The sequence below is a fragment of the Hesperophylax consimilis genome, chromosome 9 (assembly GCF_061612785.1).
Source record: "Hesperophylax consimilis isolate HC1 chromosome 9, BYU_Hcon_1.0, whole genome shotgun sequence".
NCBI classification, from domain to species: domain Eukaryota; kingdom Metazoa; phylum Arthropoda; class Insecta; order Trichoptera; family Limnephilidae; genus Hesperophylax; species Hesperophylax consimilis.
This window is the reverse complement of record NC_142844.1, coordinates 12,422,679-12,438,593: the sequence shown is the minus strand read 5'-3', so window position 1 is coordinate 12,438,593 and position 15,915 is coordinate 12,422,679. Positions and strand designations below refer to the sequence as shown.

Sequence of the window (15,915 nt, the reverse complement as noted above, 5' to 3'; positions counted from 1 at the left end):
ATTAACAAATCACAGAAAGGGAGAAGGTCAAGCCGCATCCTCGCTCCGCGCCAACTTGGTTTGTTCTCTTTTCCTCGATTATCTGGTCTATCAATTTGAACGCCTAATCAATCGTATCAATTTAAAGTCATAATTTTCTATTGAATAGTTGTGAGGTGAAATCATTAATTTAAATTAACTATTGCATAAGTTTGGAATTTTAGAAGCATTTGATTTTGCCTCAGCTTTTGAGTATCTAGACCTACACCAGCCATTTCCCGTGCATTTTTAAACAGATAAACTCAATATCTAGAAGAAAGCATTGTATTCAAAGAAATACATAATATGGTTTGATAAATTGGACAGCGAATAAAATAAACAGTTAACCGGGTTAGGTAAGTTTTTAGATTCTCACGGCCAAAAGCATTTTTGTTAAATTGTCGGCTAAAGAAGGAGTTAGCGCAACACGGCATAACACCCCAAAAACAAACAACAAAAAAAGTTAACCGGGTTGGTCGATTCCAAGGAATACCCCAGAAACTGGTAATAATTTTAATATGGTGTCTTAAAGAAATATGGCAAGCCTTTAAAGAACACACAACAAAAAATCATACATGCTCATTTTGTAAACTTTGAAAATCATAATATTTTTTTCACTTACATTTTTTTTTTTATATACACAAAAAATCATTTTCAGTTATAAACAGCAACAAACCACTCTCATATTATATTCTGCAAAACAGTGATTGAGATCAAATTCATATTAAATTCTAGTGTTTATTTGAAAAAGGAACTCAATTTTAACCGTTTGAGAGCCAAAAAAATTCATACAGTTGCTTGTAAAATGCCACCAAAAAAACATTATTTTTTATAAAACAATATATTTTTTTAAAACCCCATAAATTCTTTGAATTTTCAAGGATTTCGATGATTTTTTCGGTGTTTTATTAAAGATAAATTGAGGTTTAGAATCACGCGGAGGAGGATCCCGAAGTCCAGGCGTTTCGAAAAAATGAGAATTTTACGTACCGACGTACACGCGAATCAGAACACGTCTGACGCAATCGACGGAAATCGACGATTGGCACTCAAACGGTTAAAATGCAGTTAGTTTCCCGTGGGTTGCTGCAATCAAAATAAATTTAACGTTTCAATCACACCTTAAAATTATGACTCTCATATGAGTTTGCCCGATTATATCTGTAACCCCGTGCTTGACACAACTTTTTAAAGATTAATTTCAGGGAGAACTTGGGCCGCACTGTATTTTACAAGAAAAATTAATTTTCGTATACATTTATACCTGCAATACAGTTGCATGTTTATATTTTAGGTTAAGAATTTGTAGTCCTTTGAATGCAAAACCCAATAAGTTCATGTTATTAAATTGCCATGCTTTAACATTTTATGGAGGACTATTAACCCTTTTACTCTCAAAGATTTATTAGATGTATTTATAATATTTAGATAATATGCACACACACACCTTAAAATAGAAAACCAATTTCATCACTATATTAGGACCTTTCAACCATAATACCACTTTACACATTATACTAGGGACTTTAGATCGAGACAGCCAATCATAGTTGCATACTCTTATCTCTCTTACACTGCCTGACATTATGTAATGCCATTCCATTTCATTTTGAATTTGAACCGATATTTCGAATTTCGAAATTTTTAAATTTACGTCCAAATGGTCTGACTTTTGGATCAAGAATCTTGTGTTCTTTTTTATTATTAACTGTCTAAATATTGTTAAAAAAAAGAGAATTCTACTAAATACTTCTTATGTTTAATTTTAATAAAAAAATAATCGACTCGACTGTGTGGTTCACCAATGAATCGGTCGTCTGAGCATTTTAGCACAATCGGCAGTCTGAGAGTAAAAGGGTTAATCAAGTAAACAAAGATTATATTTATTTGCCACATACTCCTAATCATATGAACACTTTCAAATCGGATGTGTTTCTTTTTAGAGCCATACATAAAAGTTTATATTTATTCCAAAAAATACATTCATTAATTATATATCGATCGGTGGGGCTGACAAGCTATAGAAAGAAATCTGGGAATTATTGAAATCTGACACTAAAATCTCAACTAAACATGTACTACAGGTAGATCACCTGACTATATGGAATAAATAACCATGAACATTGTGATAATGAGGTGATATTTCACTAAAATGGCATTATATTAATAAGCCAAATATGTATTACATTCCAAGTTGTAAGTTAAAAGATTAGTAGAAATAGCTGTTCTTTCAAATAATGTTTCTTTGCAAAATGTAGGTATATGTTTAGATTTAATATGAATTGAAATTATGTTTTGAACATTTAGATAAGAACAAATAATAATAGGATTGCATTTTTTCAAATTCAAATTTTTTTTATATTAATAAAATACATGGTATGCAAATCATGTTGCATCATTTATTCAAATTGTGTTTGTAAATATTAAATAGGAATGTTAATATAGTTAAAAAATGGTAGATGGATTCTGGTAATAATAATATTTATTATTTATCCTATTGTATGAAAATTAGTTATTGTAAATGGTAAATTATCATGTGAAAACATATTATAAGTAATACAAATATTTATTACTAAGATTTGCAAGCTTAAGCAAAAATAAGGATTGTAGGGGATCTAACGGCTAATACTGTTTGAATCAGAAATTTGTACTTAAGGTTATATTATACCCCAGAAGGCGAGGAGACGATTCTTACTCATCATCATCCAATTCTATTATTACAGTTTCATAATTACTGACCTTACAATGTTCATCTAATAATTTTTGATATAATTTACACTTAGGTATTTTGAGTTCCTCCGCCTCACAAACCAACTGCTTCAACTTTTCGGAGCGGCCTCTACGCGACAGTGTCGCAGAGAGAATTGATTTCACTGCAGTCATCCACTTATCAAAACTCTGCAGTCTTAGCTTGAGAGTTTCCAACATAATGTGAAGTTCGTCTAAATTATATCTATACAACAGAACCAAATTGTCTGAACTGCATTTACACATGTCCGTGGCATGATCCAAGCATACCATCATCTTGGGGCAGGCCTCGCAAGCCAGAGCCGACAGGAAGAAGGTAGTTTTACAAACCACGCACTGACGGTCATCGTCTGATAGATGTTCAAAAGCCTTGCGAATGGACTTCTTCACTCCGCGGTTGGCCAGCATCCCTCGCTGCCGCTTCTCACCCTCCACCATTGAAGACAATTCTTTGAAAGCGGGTATCACCACGGCTAAATCCAACTTGTCACCGTCCAAAGCCATCCGGCAAATCAACTCATCATGCGAAAACACACATAGTCGTTTCCAACTTTTATAGTGTAAAACACATTCTCGTCCCATAGGCAGCCAATCTGGTGGGGCAAAGTTCACCGCCTCTGCAAAATTATATCCTTGATTGAATCCTGTATGGTAAGACCTGGGAAAAGTGACCACAAACTCTCCGGCATTCTGATCAGTCCTGTAGATAGGTACTCCGGCATCCATAAGGATATTTGGGTTCATTATGGTGACAAGCTGGTGCAAGAGATCAGGTTGTGATAGAAACAATTCCGGTGTGGCACTCTTCATAGTTTTCTCCAACATTTCAGCGCTGCTACCCGGAACTCCGTACCATGTTTTGGGCTCCCCCCAGTGAAGGAAGTTGATGGAGTAGCTCCAATGATCTTCATTATGCCAGCAGAAAGCCGAGAAACACATACCGACGTACATCCAAGGAACAGTCATTCCTGAGATATCTGTGTTTATAAACCTCAATACAGAGCCGTTCAGAATGGGCAGATTATTCAGATTCCATCCGGAGTCTACATATTCTTGGTCACCGGGATATAGATTGATGGATGATTTAGTAGGGAATCCGGAACCGTGATCCATGGAGTGTAGATCTGCACCGTATTCAACCATCACATCAGCATCTGTACAGGAGACTATTTTCCAGAATTCTCTTTCTGCCAGCACCGTGGACACAGAGTGACTATCCATTTTAAAGTAATCCTTTTTGAATGTATCGGCCATTTCCCCAAATTCTTGCAGAGTGTATTGTCTTTCAGCCTGCGCAAATCCAAACGCCTCATCTGGCTTTTTTAATTCTTCAGCGATACAGCTTAGACAACGCCAATCTCCATCGGGAATACTCTTCAGCGGAGGTTTCAAGCAGAATGTGTGGTAAGTCTCCGAACAACCATTACAGACGAGCAATTCATTATCTCTATTGTCATTCTTGCATACAGCGCAGTGATATATCGCCAGTGGATCTATTTCAATTTTAGTTCTCTTACGAAATTTGCCCAAATTATCATCGGTTATGGAAGGGATGACATTACACCCGGGCATCTTGGGTCCGGCGCCATAGGTCTGTAGCCGTTTCAGCTCTCGACTTAAATCTTCCTTGGATTCAGTTTCTGTCTTCGAATTCTTTACATACTTTCTGGAACAAGGATTGTAAGCAGCTGCGTCAATCGCCACCGCGTCAATTGCAACGACTGCACTTAATTTTTCTTTGTCAATATCAACTTCGAGTTTTAATTTTTTATCCTCCTCAGTTTTTATATTTTTTTCTTCAGAGCAAAACTCGTGGAAGGGTAAAAGAATGTGTTCGTAAGTATTCTTTAAAAAGGACAAGGAGAGAGGTCCATGATTGTAACCCAACAAAGAAGATACCTTTCTCCATCCCTTATTAGCTGTACATTGAGCTATACCTCCTTCTAGCTTTATTATATGGTATAAACTAAACAAATCTATCTTTTTTCCCTCGAAAGATGGTATTTTCAATGGATGGCCTTGTAGTTCCCAAAACCTATTAATTTTGTCCAGAAAATTTAATTTGAGCCTGGTAACGGCTTCAAGCTCGTTTAATTTTTGTATTCTTGGAGTAAATTTAAGTTTATCAACGTCCAAGGAAAACGGTGGTGACCAATACTTAGGGGGCTTGATCTTACAAATACCCGTTTTCTCTGCAATCGGGCGTATTTTATTGATGTAGCCAAGAGGGTCGGAAAACTCTTCTATCGTGGGCTCAAATACTGGAGCTTCGGGAGGTGGAACAAAGTCAAACTCATTTCGACACGCGTAAATACTTCTTTCAACCGATTTCCAATCCATTTTAGATCGCAGAAATGGAAAATAATTATATATTCCTCGCGCACATCACTAAACTATTTGTCGACAGCTGATCGCGTACATACTTTTAACAGCACTGATCCGATTCACCGATCCAGGGACGCAGAACAACCGAGAAAGCTACGTGATTTCCTGTCACATTAAAATGGCAGCACGCAGTTCTGAAACACACATAAAAATCCCTTTAACTATCTTCACAAAAGTGTATGTAAGTGTAAAATGTACGATCGACTTTTATTTTTGTGACCACAATTTGCGTGGGTAAACTTTTTAACTATATAAGATTATTTATTTATAATTTCACACTACACCGCGGCCATCTTGAAATCAATTTTACACAACACTGACAGTGGCTCTAAAACTTTTGAGTTAGTGGTCCAATAATGTTGTGATGAAGTGTAAAAAAAAATTGAAAAACGAGCATTTTATAAGCACAACATGATTATTTAAATTAAGCATTTCATTAAACAATATTTTGAATATCGTTATCGTATTATAGGAGTTATAAGTGTCAATTTAATTCCCGAAATACATTTTTGTAGTAATCTGTCACGAACCTTTTTTGGGAACAAAAATTAATGTTAAAATAGTGGTTTATTTATGGTTAAAAGGTTATAGTACACATCAAAAACACTACTTTCGATAGTAACAAAAGTATCAGCTTGAGTTACGTCATCTTATTCCGTGGTTTTAATAGTTCCTTTAATATGTCAACTTCATAATAGTATATATACTTTCCCCATGCATGTTGCTATTTTGCATTATTATTTCAGCTGACTCCACATTCGTTTCATGAAATAATTTATAAAGGACCGCGCACACACCGAGATGGGGGTTCAGGGGGGATACATCAACGGGCCCAGGGTTTGTCAATCGTAGTACCTACGTAATACTAATAAGGCGCCCTTGAGACTATTTTTTTCATAAAAACGGCGCTATACAAATCATTCAATTATTATTTTTGAAGAACACATAATTAAAAGGTTACTTGAAACATAACACGGTTGATGTTGATGTACGAACATTTTGTTATCGGTTAGAAAAATGAGTTTTAGGAATAATATTTTAGTGTTTTATTGTTGTAGTCTGAAGCAATGGGTCCCCGACCAGACCAAGGAAAAGGGAATGACGTTGAGTATCTTTTAACCAATCCTGGATTCTGCGAAAAAATCGCTTTGGGACATTACCAACCCAACAATTGAATTTAAAAACAAAAACGTTGGCATCAAGCAGATTAGGGACCTAAAAGTCCATTTTTTATTGTTTTTTGAGTAACTACTTTGTACTTTCACGAGTATTATTACCATAACATCATGTAATAATTATCATACACACGCGTCCGCTTTATATTATAGTATGTTCGAATGTACTTATGTTCGGTTCTTATAATAATATTATGATGATATAGTTTAAGAATATGGTTATTCTTGGGAACCTAACATAGGTAGGTAGATTAGTTTTAGCATTATGAGATCCTACTAATACTTGTACGGAGGCCGTGTCTTAAACGAACGCGTAGTTGTGTGAGTATCCGTTCGAGGCACATCATTGGCTGGACGATGCGTTCAGGCCATGGAACTAGGATCAATGGAGGAGTATCCATACTCTTTGGTTCAGGCAGTGCACGTGTTCAAACAAACACATTTCGACCAAAACTATAGGATGTTCTCAAAGTTATATTTTTCGTTAATTTTATCACGGCAAAACTTGGACTTAGTATTCCTTTGTAACGACAAACCAACGGAAGTTATTACTAATGAGATGGAACATTTCAAAAACTTACACCTGATTAAAAGTGACTAGCGTATCTGAGATATCAATAAAAACGTTAGATGCGAAAAAAAAGATGGACTAGAATTATTCTGAATTCTCCCAAAAAAAAGTGTTTCCACGTTTAAGTATGAAAACTAATTTTGAAGATTTCGACAAGTAATTCACAACGTTCATATAAAATATAAGAGTAAAAAAGTTCACGAAGTATTAAAACATATTTGAATATTTCTATTTCTGGAAGTCATTTAAGGAAGGTCATAAGACAACTTGGTTTTAAATTGAAAAACACAGAAAACAATAGACGCATATTAATGGAAACGATATTAGTTTAATCCGATTGAGAAAGTTTTGTCGTCAATATAAGGTTTTGCAGCATCACGAAACGTAAATTTGAATATGGATGTTTAGGGCGACTATTATGCATTACCACAGCCGTTCTTCATCTGGACGGCTATAAATTTAGTCAGTGTTCGAAATTGGTACCCTTCAAAAATAATGTATTTTTGAGCGAGGTTAATATGAACCATCCTATAACAGAAGATCTCATAATGGTGAAAATACTCTACTAACGTGTTTTATGATCTTTCTCGGTGATGAAAATATTATAGGATAATACAAGTAGGTACGATATAAAAGTAGGGAACATTAATATTATAGGGTACATAACATTATCTAAAAGGTGAGTGTTTTTTGGATAAATCACATTTTATTTCTTTTGCAAATAATGTTCCTACGTACCTATGGTCCAAAGGCAACTACGCCATTGTAGATGAGCAAATTAATAAGAATGAATGACTCACTATATAATTTATCATTACCTATTGTTATTATTTCTCCCCAACAGGTACCTACCTAGGTACAAACACTGTTATTGATTTATATTTTAAAATTTATAAAATCTTATTCGGCATCCGGAAAGTTCAATTTTCGTAAAATCTACCTCACACATTGAGTTATATGTTATATAAACTTAAAAAGTAAAACATATTTTGTAAATGTTGTAAATCGAAGTTTGTTAATAATGCACGCGTATTGCACGTAGTATATCTATGATTTGTACCCATGTAGGTGCATGTAGATAGTCAAATGGTCAAATTCGTGTCTGGCATAAATATACCACTCTCGTGTCTGGCGTAATTTTCTAGCCAATGACAAATGACAACCACTAAATTCGACGCCTTTGTTCTAGTGCATAGACCATAACATAAATAAACCACTCACCGATAGACGCTGTCCACACGCTGTCACTGACAAGAAAAATAAAGTTAAAGTAAATAAACCACTCACGTCAAATGCGTATGCGTAGATGAATATCATAGAACATTTATTTATGTCACAGAATGTATTGATTTTACTGTAGAATATCGTAAAAATCATTTTGTTTTTGATTTATCTATGTTTTTAGGCTGTTTCTATGGTACCTAATTATTTGTATAACAAAAATCATCATGAGTAGATAGGAACTTACCATTTCAGTTTCAGTTTCTTTTAAAAAAAACCGAAAGCCTTCCGGTTTCTCAAAATAAAAGGTTACTAGAGGCGTTTATGTTAACCGTAAATGCCATGCACCGCAGTGGAAGTGATAGATTCATACGTCCGTCACTTCTGGAAACACTGACCCACAGATTCCTACCCACCCCTGTACTCAGGGCCTCCTTTGTGGAGAAAATAGGGATGGCTTCTTAACACATTGACCCACAGATTCCTACCGACCCCTCATACCTTCCCAGAACTTCCTCTCCTTCCTTTCCCTAAAAAGACCCTCCACACAGCATTTCCAAAGATGACTTCAGCCCTGAGAGACTTTTTTTCCTCATGGTCTCCTCTGTGAAGCTAATGTAAAAAAAATGGGGATGGCATACTCCCATCGCCAGCTTTTATTGTAAACATTCGGTTTTGAATTACCAGCGTAAAGACACGTTATAAAAATAAGAAATTTTTGTTTCACGAGTTATAATTCACTACGGTAAAGGGTTCTCCCTTTTTTCTACGTTCAAAAAATTAGGTGTATTATGTTGTATTTCAGAGATGGATTGCACTCAACCCAAACCTTTGAAAGGAAAAGAGATTAAAAAAAATTGTTTCTTTGCATCGGTTTATGGGCGATCAATCGCGGGCGCGTGGAAACGTTTCTTTAAACGGTTTACAGGCACCCAATAGAGGACGGGTATTGGTTAACGAGCAGAGTAATGCGTACTGGCGGGTTCAGACATGCGATTTTAGTTGAACGACAGAAATTGAACAAGATTTTATTCAAACGTTTCAGTTTAACTCGAACCGATATTGATAATCAAGATGGCATCAGCTGAAATTACTCGTGCGTGCGTATCTATAATTTCTGATATTTTGCGGAACTTAATTGAGAACATGTAATTGAAAAAGCACAAAAACATCATATTTGGTTGGAAAATAGATTCTAAGAAAATTTGAATTAGATGTACGTAATACTATTTTGAGAGAGATATCATTACAATATGGAAAGATACTGAAGGGTATCGAAATCATTTACGAAATTCATATAAACAATTTGGTAAGATGCCGAATTCCGTTGCAAGTATAATACGCATTTATATACAATAAAATTATTTGATATCAACTAAATTACTACTGGAAACAATAATTTTAAGTCGGCGGAGGTGGAAATACGTGCACAAAATATTATCAATATATATTCGTTCTATGTATACTTATAAAAATCTCGTGTCACGGTGTTTTTGGTCGCACTTCTCCGAAACGGCTCCGTCGATTTTTACAATTTTTTTTTATGTATATTTGTTAGGTATAAGGATAGGTCGTCAAGTATATTTCATACCGTTAGATGATTAGGGTGTTTGTTTCTACTTTTTTGACAAAAATTATTTTGAATAAGAATTACCATAATTTTTGTATTTTTTTATTTGGCATCAAAAAATACCTATAACCCCAAATTTTCACCCTTCTACCCCCAACCTCCCATTTTTTAATCACGAACCTACAATTTTTTTTATTGTGATTTTAGAATTTTTGTATGAACAGAACATATTTCAAACAGAACGAAATTATTTATGTTGTTGAATAACAGATAGCGCTACATCCGCCTCATAGAACTTTCATAAAAGTAAAATCTGCTTTTGAATGAATAGACATTTTTACATGGGAGCGCAAATTACTCGCCACGTTATGAACAAATTTGCGAAGTCCAAATTCGGCAAAAAAATTCTTCTATTTTCAGAGTCGAATATTTCGTTTAAGTATTTAGTTAAGACACTTTTATAAATGTTCATAATTTACTTCCCAGCAACCAACCAGCTTTGTGTTTCGCGTCCAGACGTTTCTCGATGTGATAGTATGTGTTTCTACAACTGATCCATATTATACGATGTGAATATGCTTAAAATAAAGTAAAATAATGCTTATATATGGAATGTAACACGACAATTGGGTTTATTCTCTTTTTCACATCTATTTTTACAAGTTTTCATAGCACAAGTCAACATTTTGCCGTGTTATTTCGTAAAATGAACCGATGATGCCTCGACCATAGTTCGCACAAGAATGATGACGTCACGTTTTCAAATTTCACTTGAGGCCATACGCGAGCACAGCCGGCTCCAATGGAACCGGTATGGGGAGTGGGGATAATACGCTTTTAATCACTTAGGGCAGGTCTACTAATATTCATATGTTTATGTTTATTATACATACTCATTCTATGAAAGTGTATATATATATAAGTTTGTAATTATATATTTTTTAGAAAATCCATTCTTTTTTCACATCGAACAATATTTTTCCATGGAAGAATATTTATTTTTCCTTTACCTTATTAACTTATTTACCTGAAATATATACGTTAAAACGTTGGATTTCCGAAAAACTTGGATTTTCTTTTATACTTGTATAATCACGCAAAATCCCCTGAATCTTGTGTTGAGTTACGTAAAAAAACATCATCATCATCATTCAATGGCCAATACAAAACAAACTTACTCGGTTTTTACATGATTTCAGAAATTTGGTTTTTGAATGGATATTTCTGTAAAAGTTAATTCCTACGAAGAGATAGATAATCGTCCGTTGAACGTGAGTCTCGCCTTAGTCTTGATCGGAATAGGCATAGGATCCCAGAGAGCCAGAGAATCTTCCGTACAAAGAAAAAAATCGATTACTCACCGATCGAAATAGACGAAATAATCGCCGGTCCATGAGGGTTAATAATTTGTGTTCAAATAAAGTTAATGCTGCTATGAATTATGATTCTTCAATTGAATACAAAATGATCCTCTAGGTTCAATATGTACAATGTCTGCTGTCGGTGAACATTGATTGCTCTGTTCTGAAATGGAAGGACGAATTTGAAGGTATAAGCAACACGCACACAGGGAAAAGTAAAATTAGAGGAAATTCTTTCTCCACCCGAACCACTACACTCTTTTCTTAAACAATTTATGCGCAATAAAACGGTTTCATGCATGAACTACTATTGCTATCGGATAAATAAAAAACAATTTTAAACCCTTACTTAAATATGGGATGTTAACGAATCAATACTTGGTCGATCAATACGCAAAAATTGAATCGGAGCGATTAGCTTATATTCGTAACTACCAAAATAAATTGAGAGCAGGATTTACATTCATCTCCAGGATGCTTTACGGTCGAATTAACACAGCAGCGAAATTGGACAATTGGTTATACTACCTTCATCGTTCACAGGACTGGTGCGCCTCGATATTTGCATGAAAAATCGAAATCTTATATCTTTATAACTGCAACAAGTAACCCAAGCTGGACAGAAATCAAGGAAAATAACAACATCAATTTAACTACACAATACAGATACGATATAGTGAATAGAGTATTCCATTTAAAAGTACAGAAAAACATTTACCTCATAAACAAGGCTCATACGAGTAAATAATTGGAACTTAAAACCAATATGAGAGTCTTATTGTCCACACATGAAAACGGCTTTTTGCAGAGTTGTTGCTCAAATTTGGGAATGAGCAGTTACCACAATACAATGGGAGAATTAATCTCGACAGTGAAAACCTTTTCGTTTTCGTTAATGACCTTCGAGAATTGGTCAAAAATGTTTATCCCAAAATTAATGACATAAGATGTAAGACTATACCTTGGTTCAAAGAGAGAGCAATTCTGTCACCCACTAACGAACAAGTAGAGAAGGTAAATAACTTGATTCTCTCGAAGATTGATGTACCGACGCAAGCATGCTACTCTGTAGACACTGTGCTCTATATTGAAGGGGCTGTTCATTTTCTCACGGAATTTTTCAATTCCTTGCAGCCATTGATGTATTATACTAGATTAGCCCTGTCTAGTTAAATCCATTTTTAAAATGACACCACATAGCGTACGTCACAAATATGGAGATGAACTTAAAAACCCAACTCTGTTTAAGGCCGAGTGTAGTTTTTTATTAATTTAAAATAATGATAATATTATTAAGCAAATCGATAATGATAGTGTTTTCAACAAGTAAAATTTTTTTTATACATTTTAAACATGGTTTTACAACACATACGCCCTTGAGGTGATTTTTCACAAAAACGGCGCTTTACAAATTATCCAATTATTATTATTATTATTATACGCCTCAGGGATCTCATTTCAACAGCATTTAATCTACTTTCATCCTCTCTTTGCCAGTTCCATGCCTCACTTCCATACATCAGGGTAGGTACCAGCACTCCGTTGTGGACTGCTAACTTCGCTTCTTTGGACAATTTTTTGTTAGCGCCGACGGCGTTCAGTCCTCCATTAACGGAATTACCTGCATTTACCCTTCTTTCAATAAAGATAAAAACAAAAACAATATAAAAACAAAAAATAAAGATAAAAACAAAATTAATGATGCTTGGATGCGCATTCAAGATATTTTACAAATTTCGGTGGGAGAATTGAAAAAAAAAGGAATCGCTCATCGCGACTTACCGGGGCTACCATAGAAAGAGAGAAGCCTCAATCAAATCTGGTGCCGGCGTGGACGATGTTTATCGTCCAGTATGGTTTGCGTTTGACTATATGGATAGCTTTTTGGGACGGGTGTACAAATGTAAAACAACAATGAGTACGGTAAGTAATTTATTTATTAATAAGCACAGTTATAAACATTCATTACTTTCATGTACGCCACGTACGTTGTATATTTCTTATTACCAAAGATTAAAGTTGAGAGAGGGGTAGCTTACTGTGGCGCCTACTGTAAATCAATACATGTGGATTACAATATTATTTTAATTTTCAATAAATGTGTATACTAAAATTTAAACTGTTACCTTTATTTCCTCCTTGAGAACCTCGTTAAGAGCTTTGCAGACATCGACCACAATTTTTTAAATTAACTGGCTTGAAATTTTAAATAAAAAGTGTAGGCTTCTATAACTGTCACCAGTTGCTAAAAATCTTAAAGTAATTGCTAAACGAATTTTAGCAGGTATGGCTTCTCTTAAATGCGTATCTTTTTTGGAGATAATAGGTTCTACTTTAGAAAGTAGAAGATTAAAATCACGCAATGACATTCGGTGAAAATTTTCGAATTCCCCAGATCGTTCTTGAAGGAGTTCAAGGAATTGTTGCGCCATAGTATGTCTGCAAAAATATACCTAATTGAATGATTAAAATAAATAAGTAATTTAAAAATTCATTGTAAGTACTTACTTTGTTTATTCCACTAACCTAGTTCTGTTCCTGTGCATTGCAATCATCCACCATCTTCTTTTTTTTCGTTGTTTTTTTATTTTCTTGTGATGAATTTGCACGTAGTTATAATAAGCGAGAGTGCACATTGCGACGGCAGCTGCCACTTGAACGTTCATGTTGCCTAGTGCACGCCGCACGGACTCCGAGAGACTGAGCTACTCGCGAAGTTGCACGAGTGTGTGGGCACGCACTTCGAACTTCGGCTAACTTCGTCGAGGACTTCGTCGAAGCGTCGAAGCGAGTAGTGTAGCGGCCGCTTTAAATCTCCGAAAGTTTTGTACCGATTGCTTTGAAATTGACACAATGTTGCATTTGAATATGCGTGTGTTATTATTTACCCTTGACAGGTAAAAACATGTTTTTTTTTAAAACAGCACCATCTGTTGGACGTAAAAGCAATACGTTATTGTTTATCTATCTGCACACACAATGGGGTGTGTCATCTTTCTCTACTAAACCTCAATCAATATTTTAAACATTTTTTTTTATCGCTGAATGGATTGTTAGAATCGCATTAAATTTTAATTAACACAGACTGCATTGCTCTGGTAAGTTAAGTTTCATAAAATTATTTTGAATTTTGGAATTTTTGGCGTACTTAAGGTACTTACCTGATAACTCTGCCACACGTCCACTTCGGACCGCAAATAAGTGAAGTCCGAAAGTAAGATTTTGAACAAACGAACATTTACATCAGAGGTTCCCAAACTTTTTTCCCGGTAGACCACTTGCCAAATATTTATTTTTTCCGTGGACCCCCTGCCTGCCGAATATTCCTAAAACTATTAAGACGAAATAAGATCCTAAAAAAATATCAGTTATGGGCGTGAACGCGATTTAAGTGGGCGAAGCAAATTAGTTTCACACGCGCTCCGCTCGAATTAAATATTATAATATTTCGGGGTGCAGGGGAATGAAGTACGTTGCAATGGGGAACACCCGACACAACGAACAGTTCGAAGTCAGAGCAGCGATGAAATCCACTAGATGGTACCCATGAGTAAGGTTTGAACATGAAATGCTTAATAATGGGCGTCTTTCAAACTATGTGAATAGTAATATTAAGTTGAATGTGCATGTTTTAGGCAAATTTCGATAGAAACGTTACCTATTGCAGAAGGAGCTCATGATTTTATGATTCTTATCAGATTTCTGTAACCATACTGCTAGACGGTAGGCAGTAACTTATGACTCGTAACCGACGTGTTCTTCATTGACAGATGTCAAAGCAATACGGTATTCAATCACGAATCATTTTCATAATATCTGATCATAATTATATCTGAATATATTGACAAGATAAATAAAATATCAGTCATTTTCAATATTTATTATTATCGTTTACAAAAAGTTACATAAAACAAATAATTATGTAATGTAAAAAGCATAAGATGCAACTTTTTTTTGTATAAAGGCCATCATTTATTATAATATAAGTTAGAAATAGTAAAAATAATTTTATATAAAAAACGAAAATAATTATTCAATAAATAGCATTTCGTCGAAATCTAAACGACGATTTCCAAATTGACGTTCTTTACATACAATATCTAAGATATGTGGAGGATCACGAACATTCATAGACCTTGTGACTCCAGGATCGATAAGCTCGACAAGAATGCAATCCATTTAAAAATTAGTTAATTTAATAAGCATTTTTTCTTCCCAGAACTTGTCATCTCGAAGTATACGCTCAACTATCTCTAAGTTAGATAATTACAATCATAAAAAGAGTCGTGCTGCGAAATTCTATTTAATACAGTTAAAGAAAAAATATGTCTTCTATTCTCCTTCCTTCCAGAATAACGGGTTTCTTCTCGTCCTGTGTAAACAAAACTTTTACTTTATTTACGTCATTTTTTTTTTTTTTTTTAATTTTTTTTATTAAAAGTATACAATACAGAATATAGTATATTATATAAAGCATTGTACTCCCAGGAGTTAATAAACTCATTGCGGGAATGATACGCATTACATGAAACATATAGCTGTATGTATTAAATGGACACATGATGGGACATACACAACATTATTATTTCAGATAGTCATTAATAAGATGAAGTTTGAGCATGTTACTTTGGGTCTTTTTACATTGACTTGCACATTTGATCTCGTTGGGTAGTTGATTATATTTTGTGTGAGCTATGTATTCCAGGGATCTTAGTCCATATTTTGTTGATTTGATTTTTGGTATATGTAGTTTGTTGTGATTTCTTGTGTTGTGTTGGTGTACGTCGTAATTGTAATAGAGTGTAGTGTTGGAATGTGCCGAGTGTTGAATTACTTTTAATATAGTTTTCGTTATTTCAAAAGTGG

At 34.6% G+C, this 15,915-nt stretch overlaps 1 protein-coding gene across 1 annotated transcript; it reads right to left on the bottom strand.

Moving 5' to 3' along the window:
- Nucleotides 1-2,436: 2,436 nt before the first annotated feature.
- Nucleotides 2,437-5,448, bottom strand: LOC149420928 (lysine-specific demethylase 5-like). The gene has a single exon (XM_089635295.1). The coding sequence runs from the start codon at nt 5,104-5,106 to the stop codon at nt 2,710-2,712; it is 2,397 nt and encodes a 798-aa protein (XP_089491421.1). The 5' UTR covers nt 5,107-5,448; the 3' UTR covers nt 2,437-2,709.
- Between the last annotated feature and the right edge of the window lie 10,467 nt (nt 5,449-15,915).

Excerpts from the sequence above, each read along its gene's own strand:
- LOC149420928 (XM_089635295.1), bottom strand. The coding sequence starts at position 5,106 with ATGGATTGGAAATCGGTTGAAAGAAGTATTTACGCGTGTCGAAATGAG.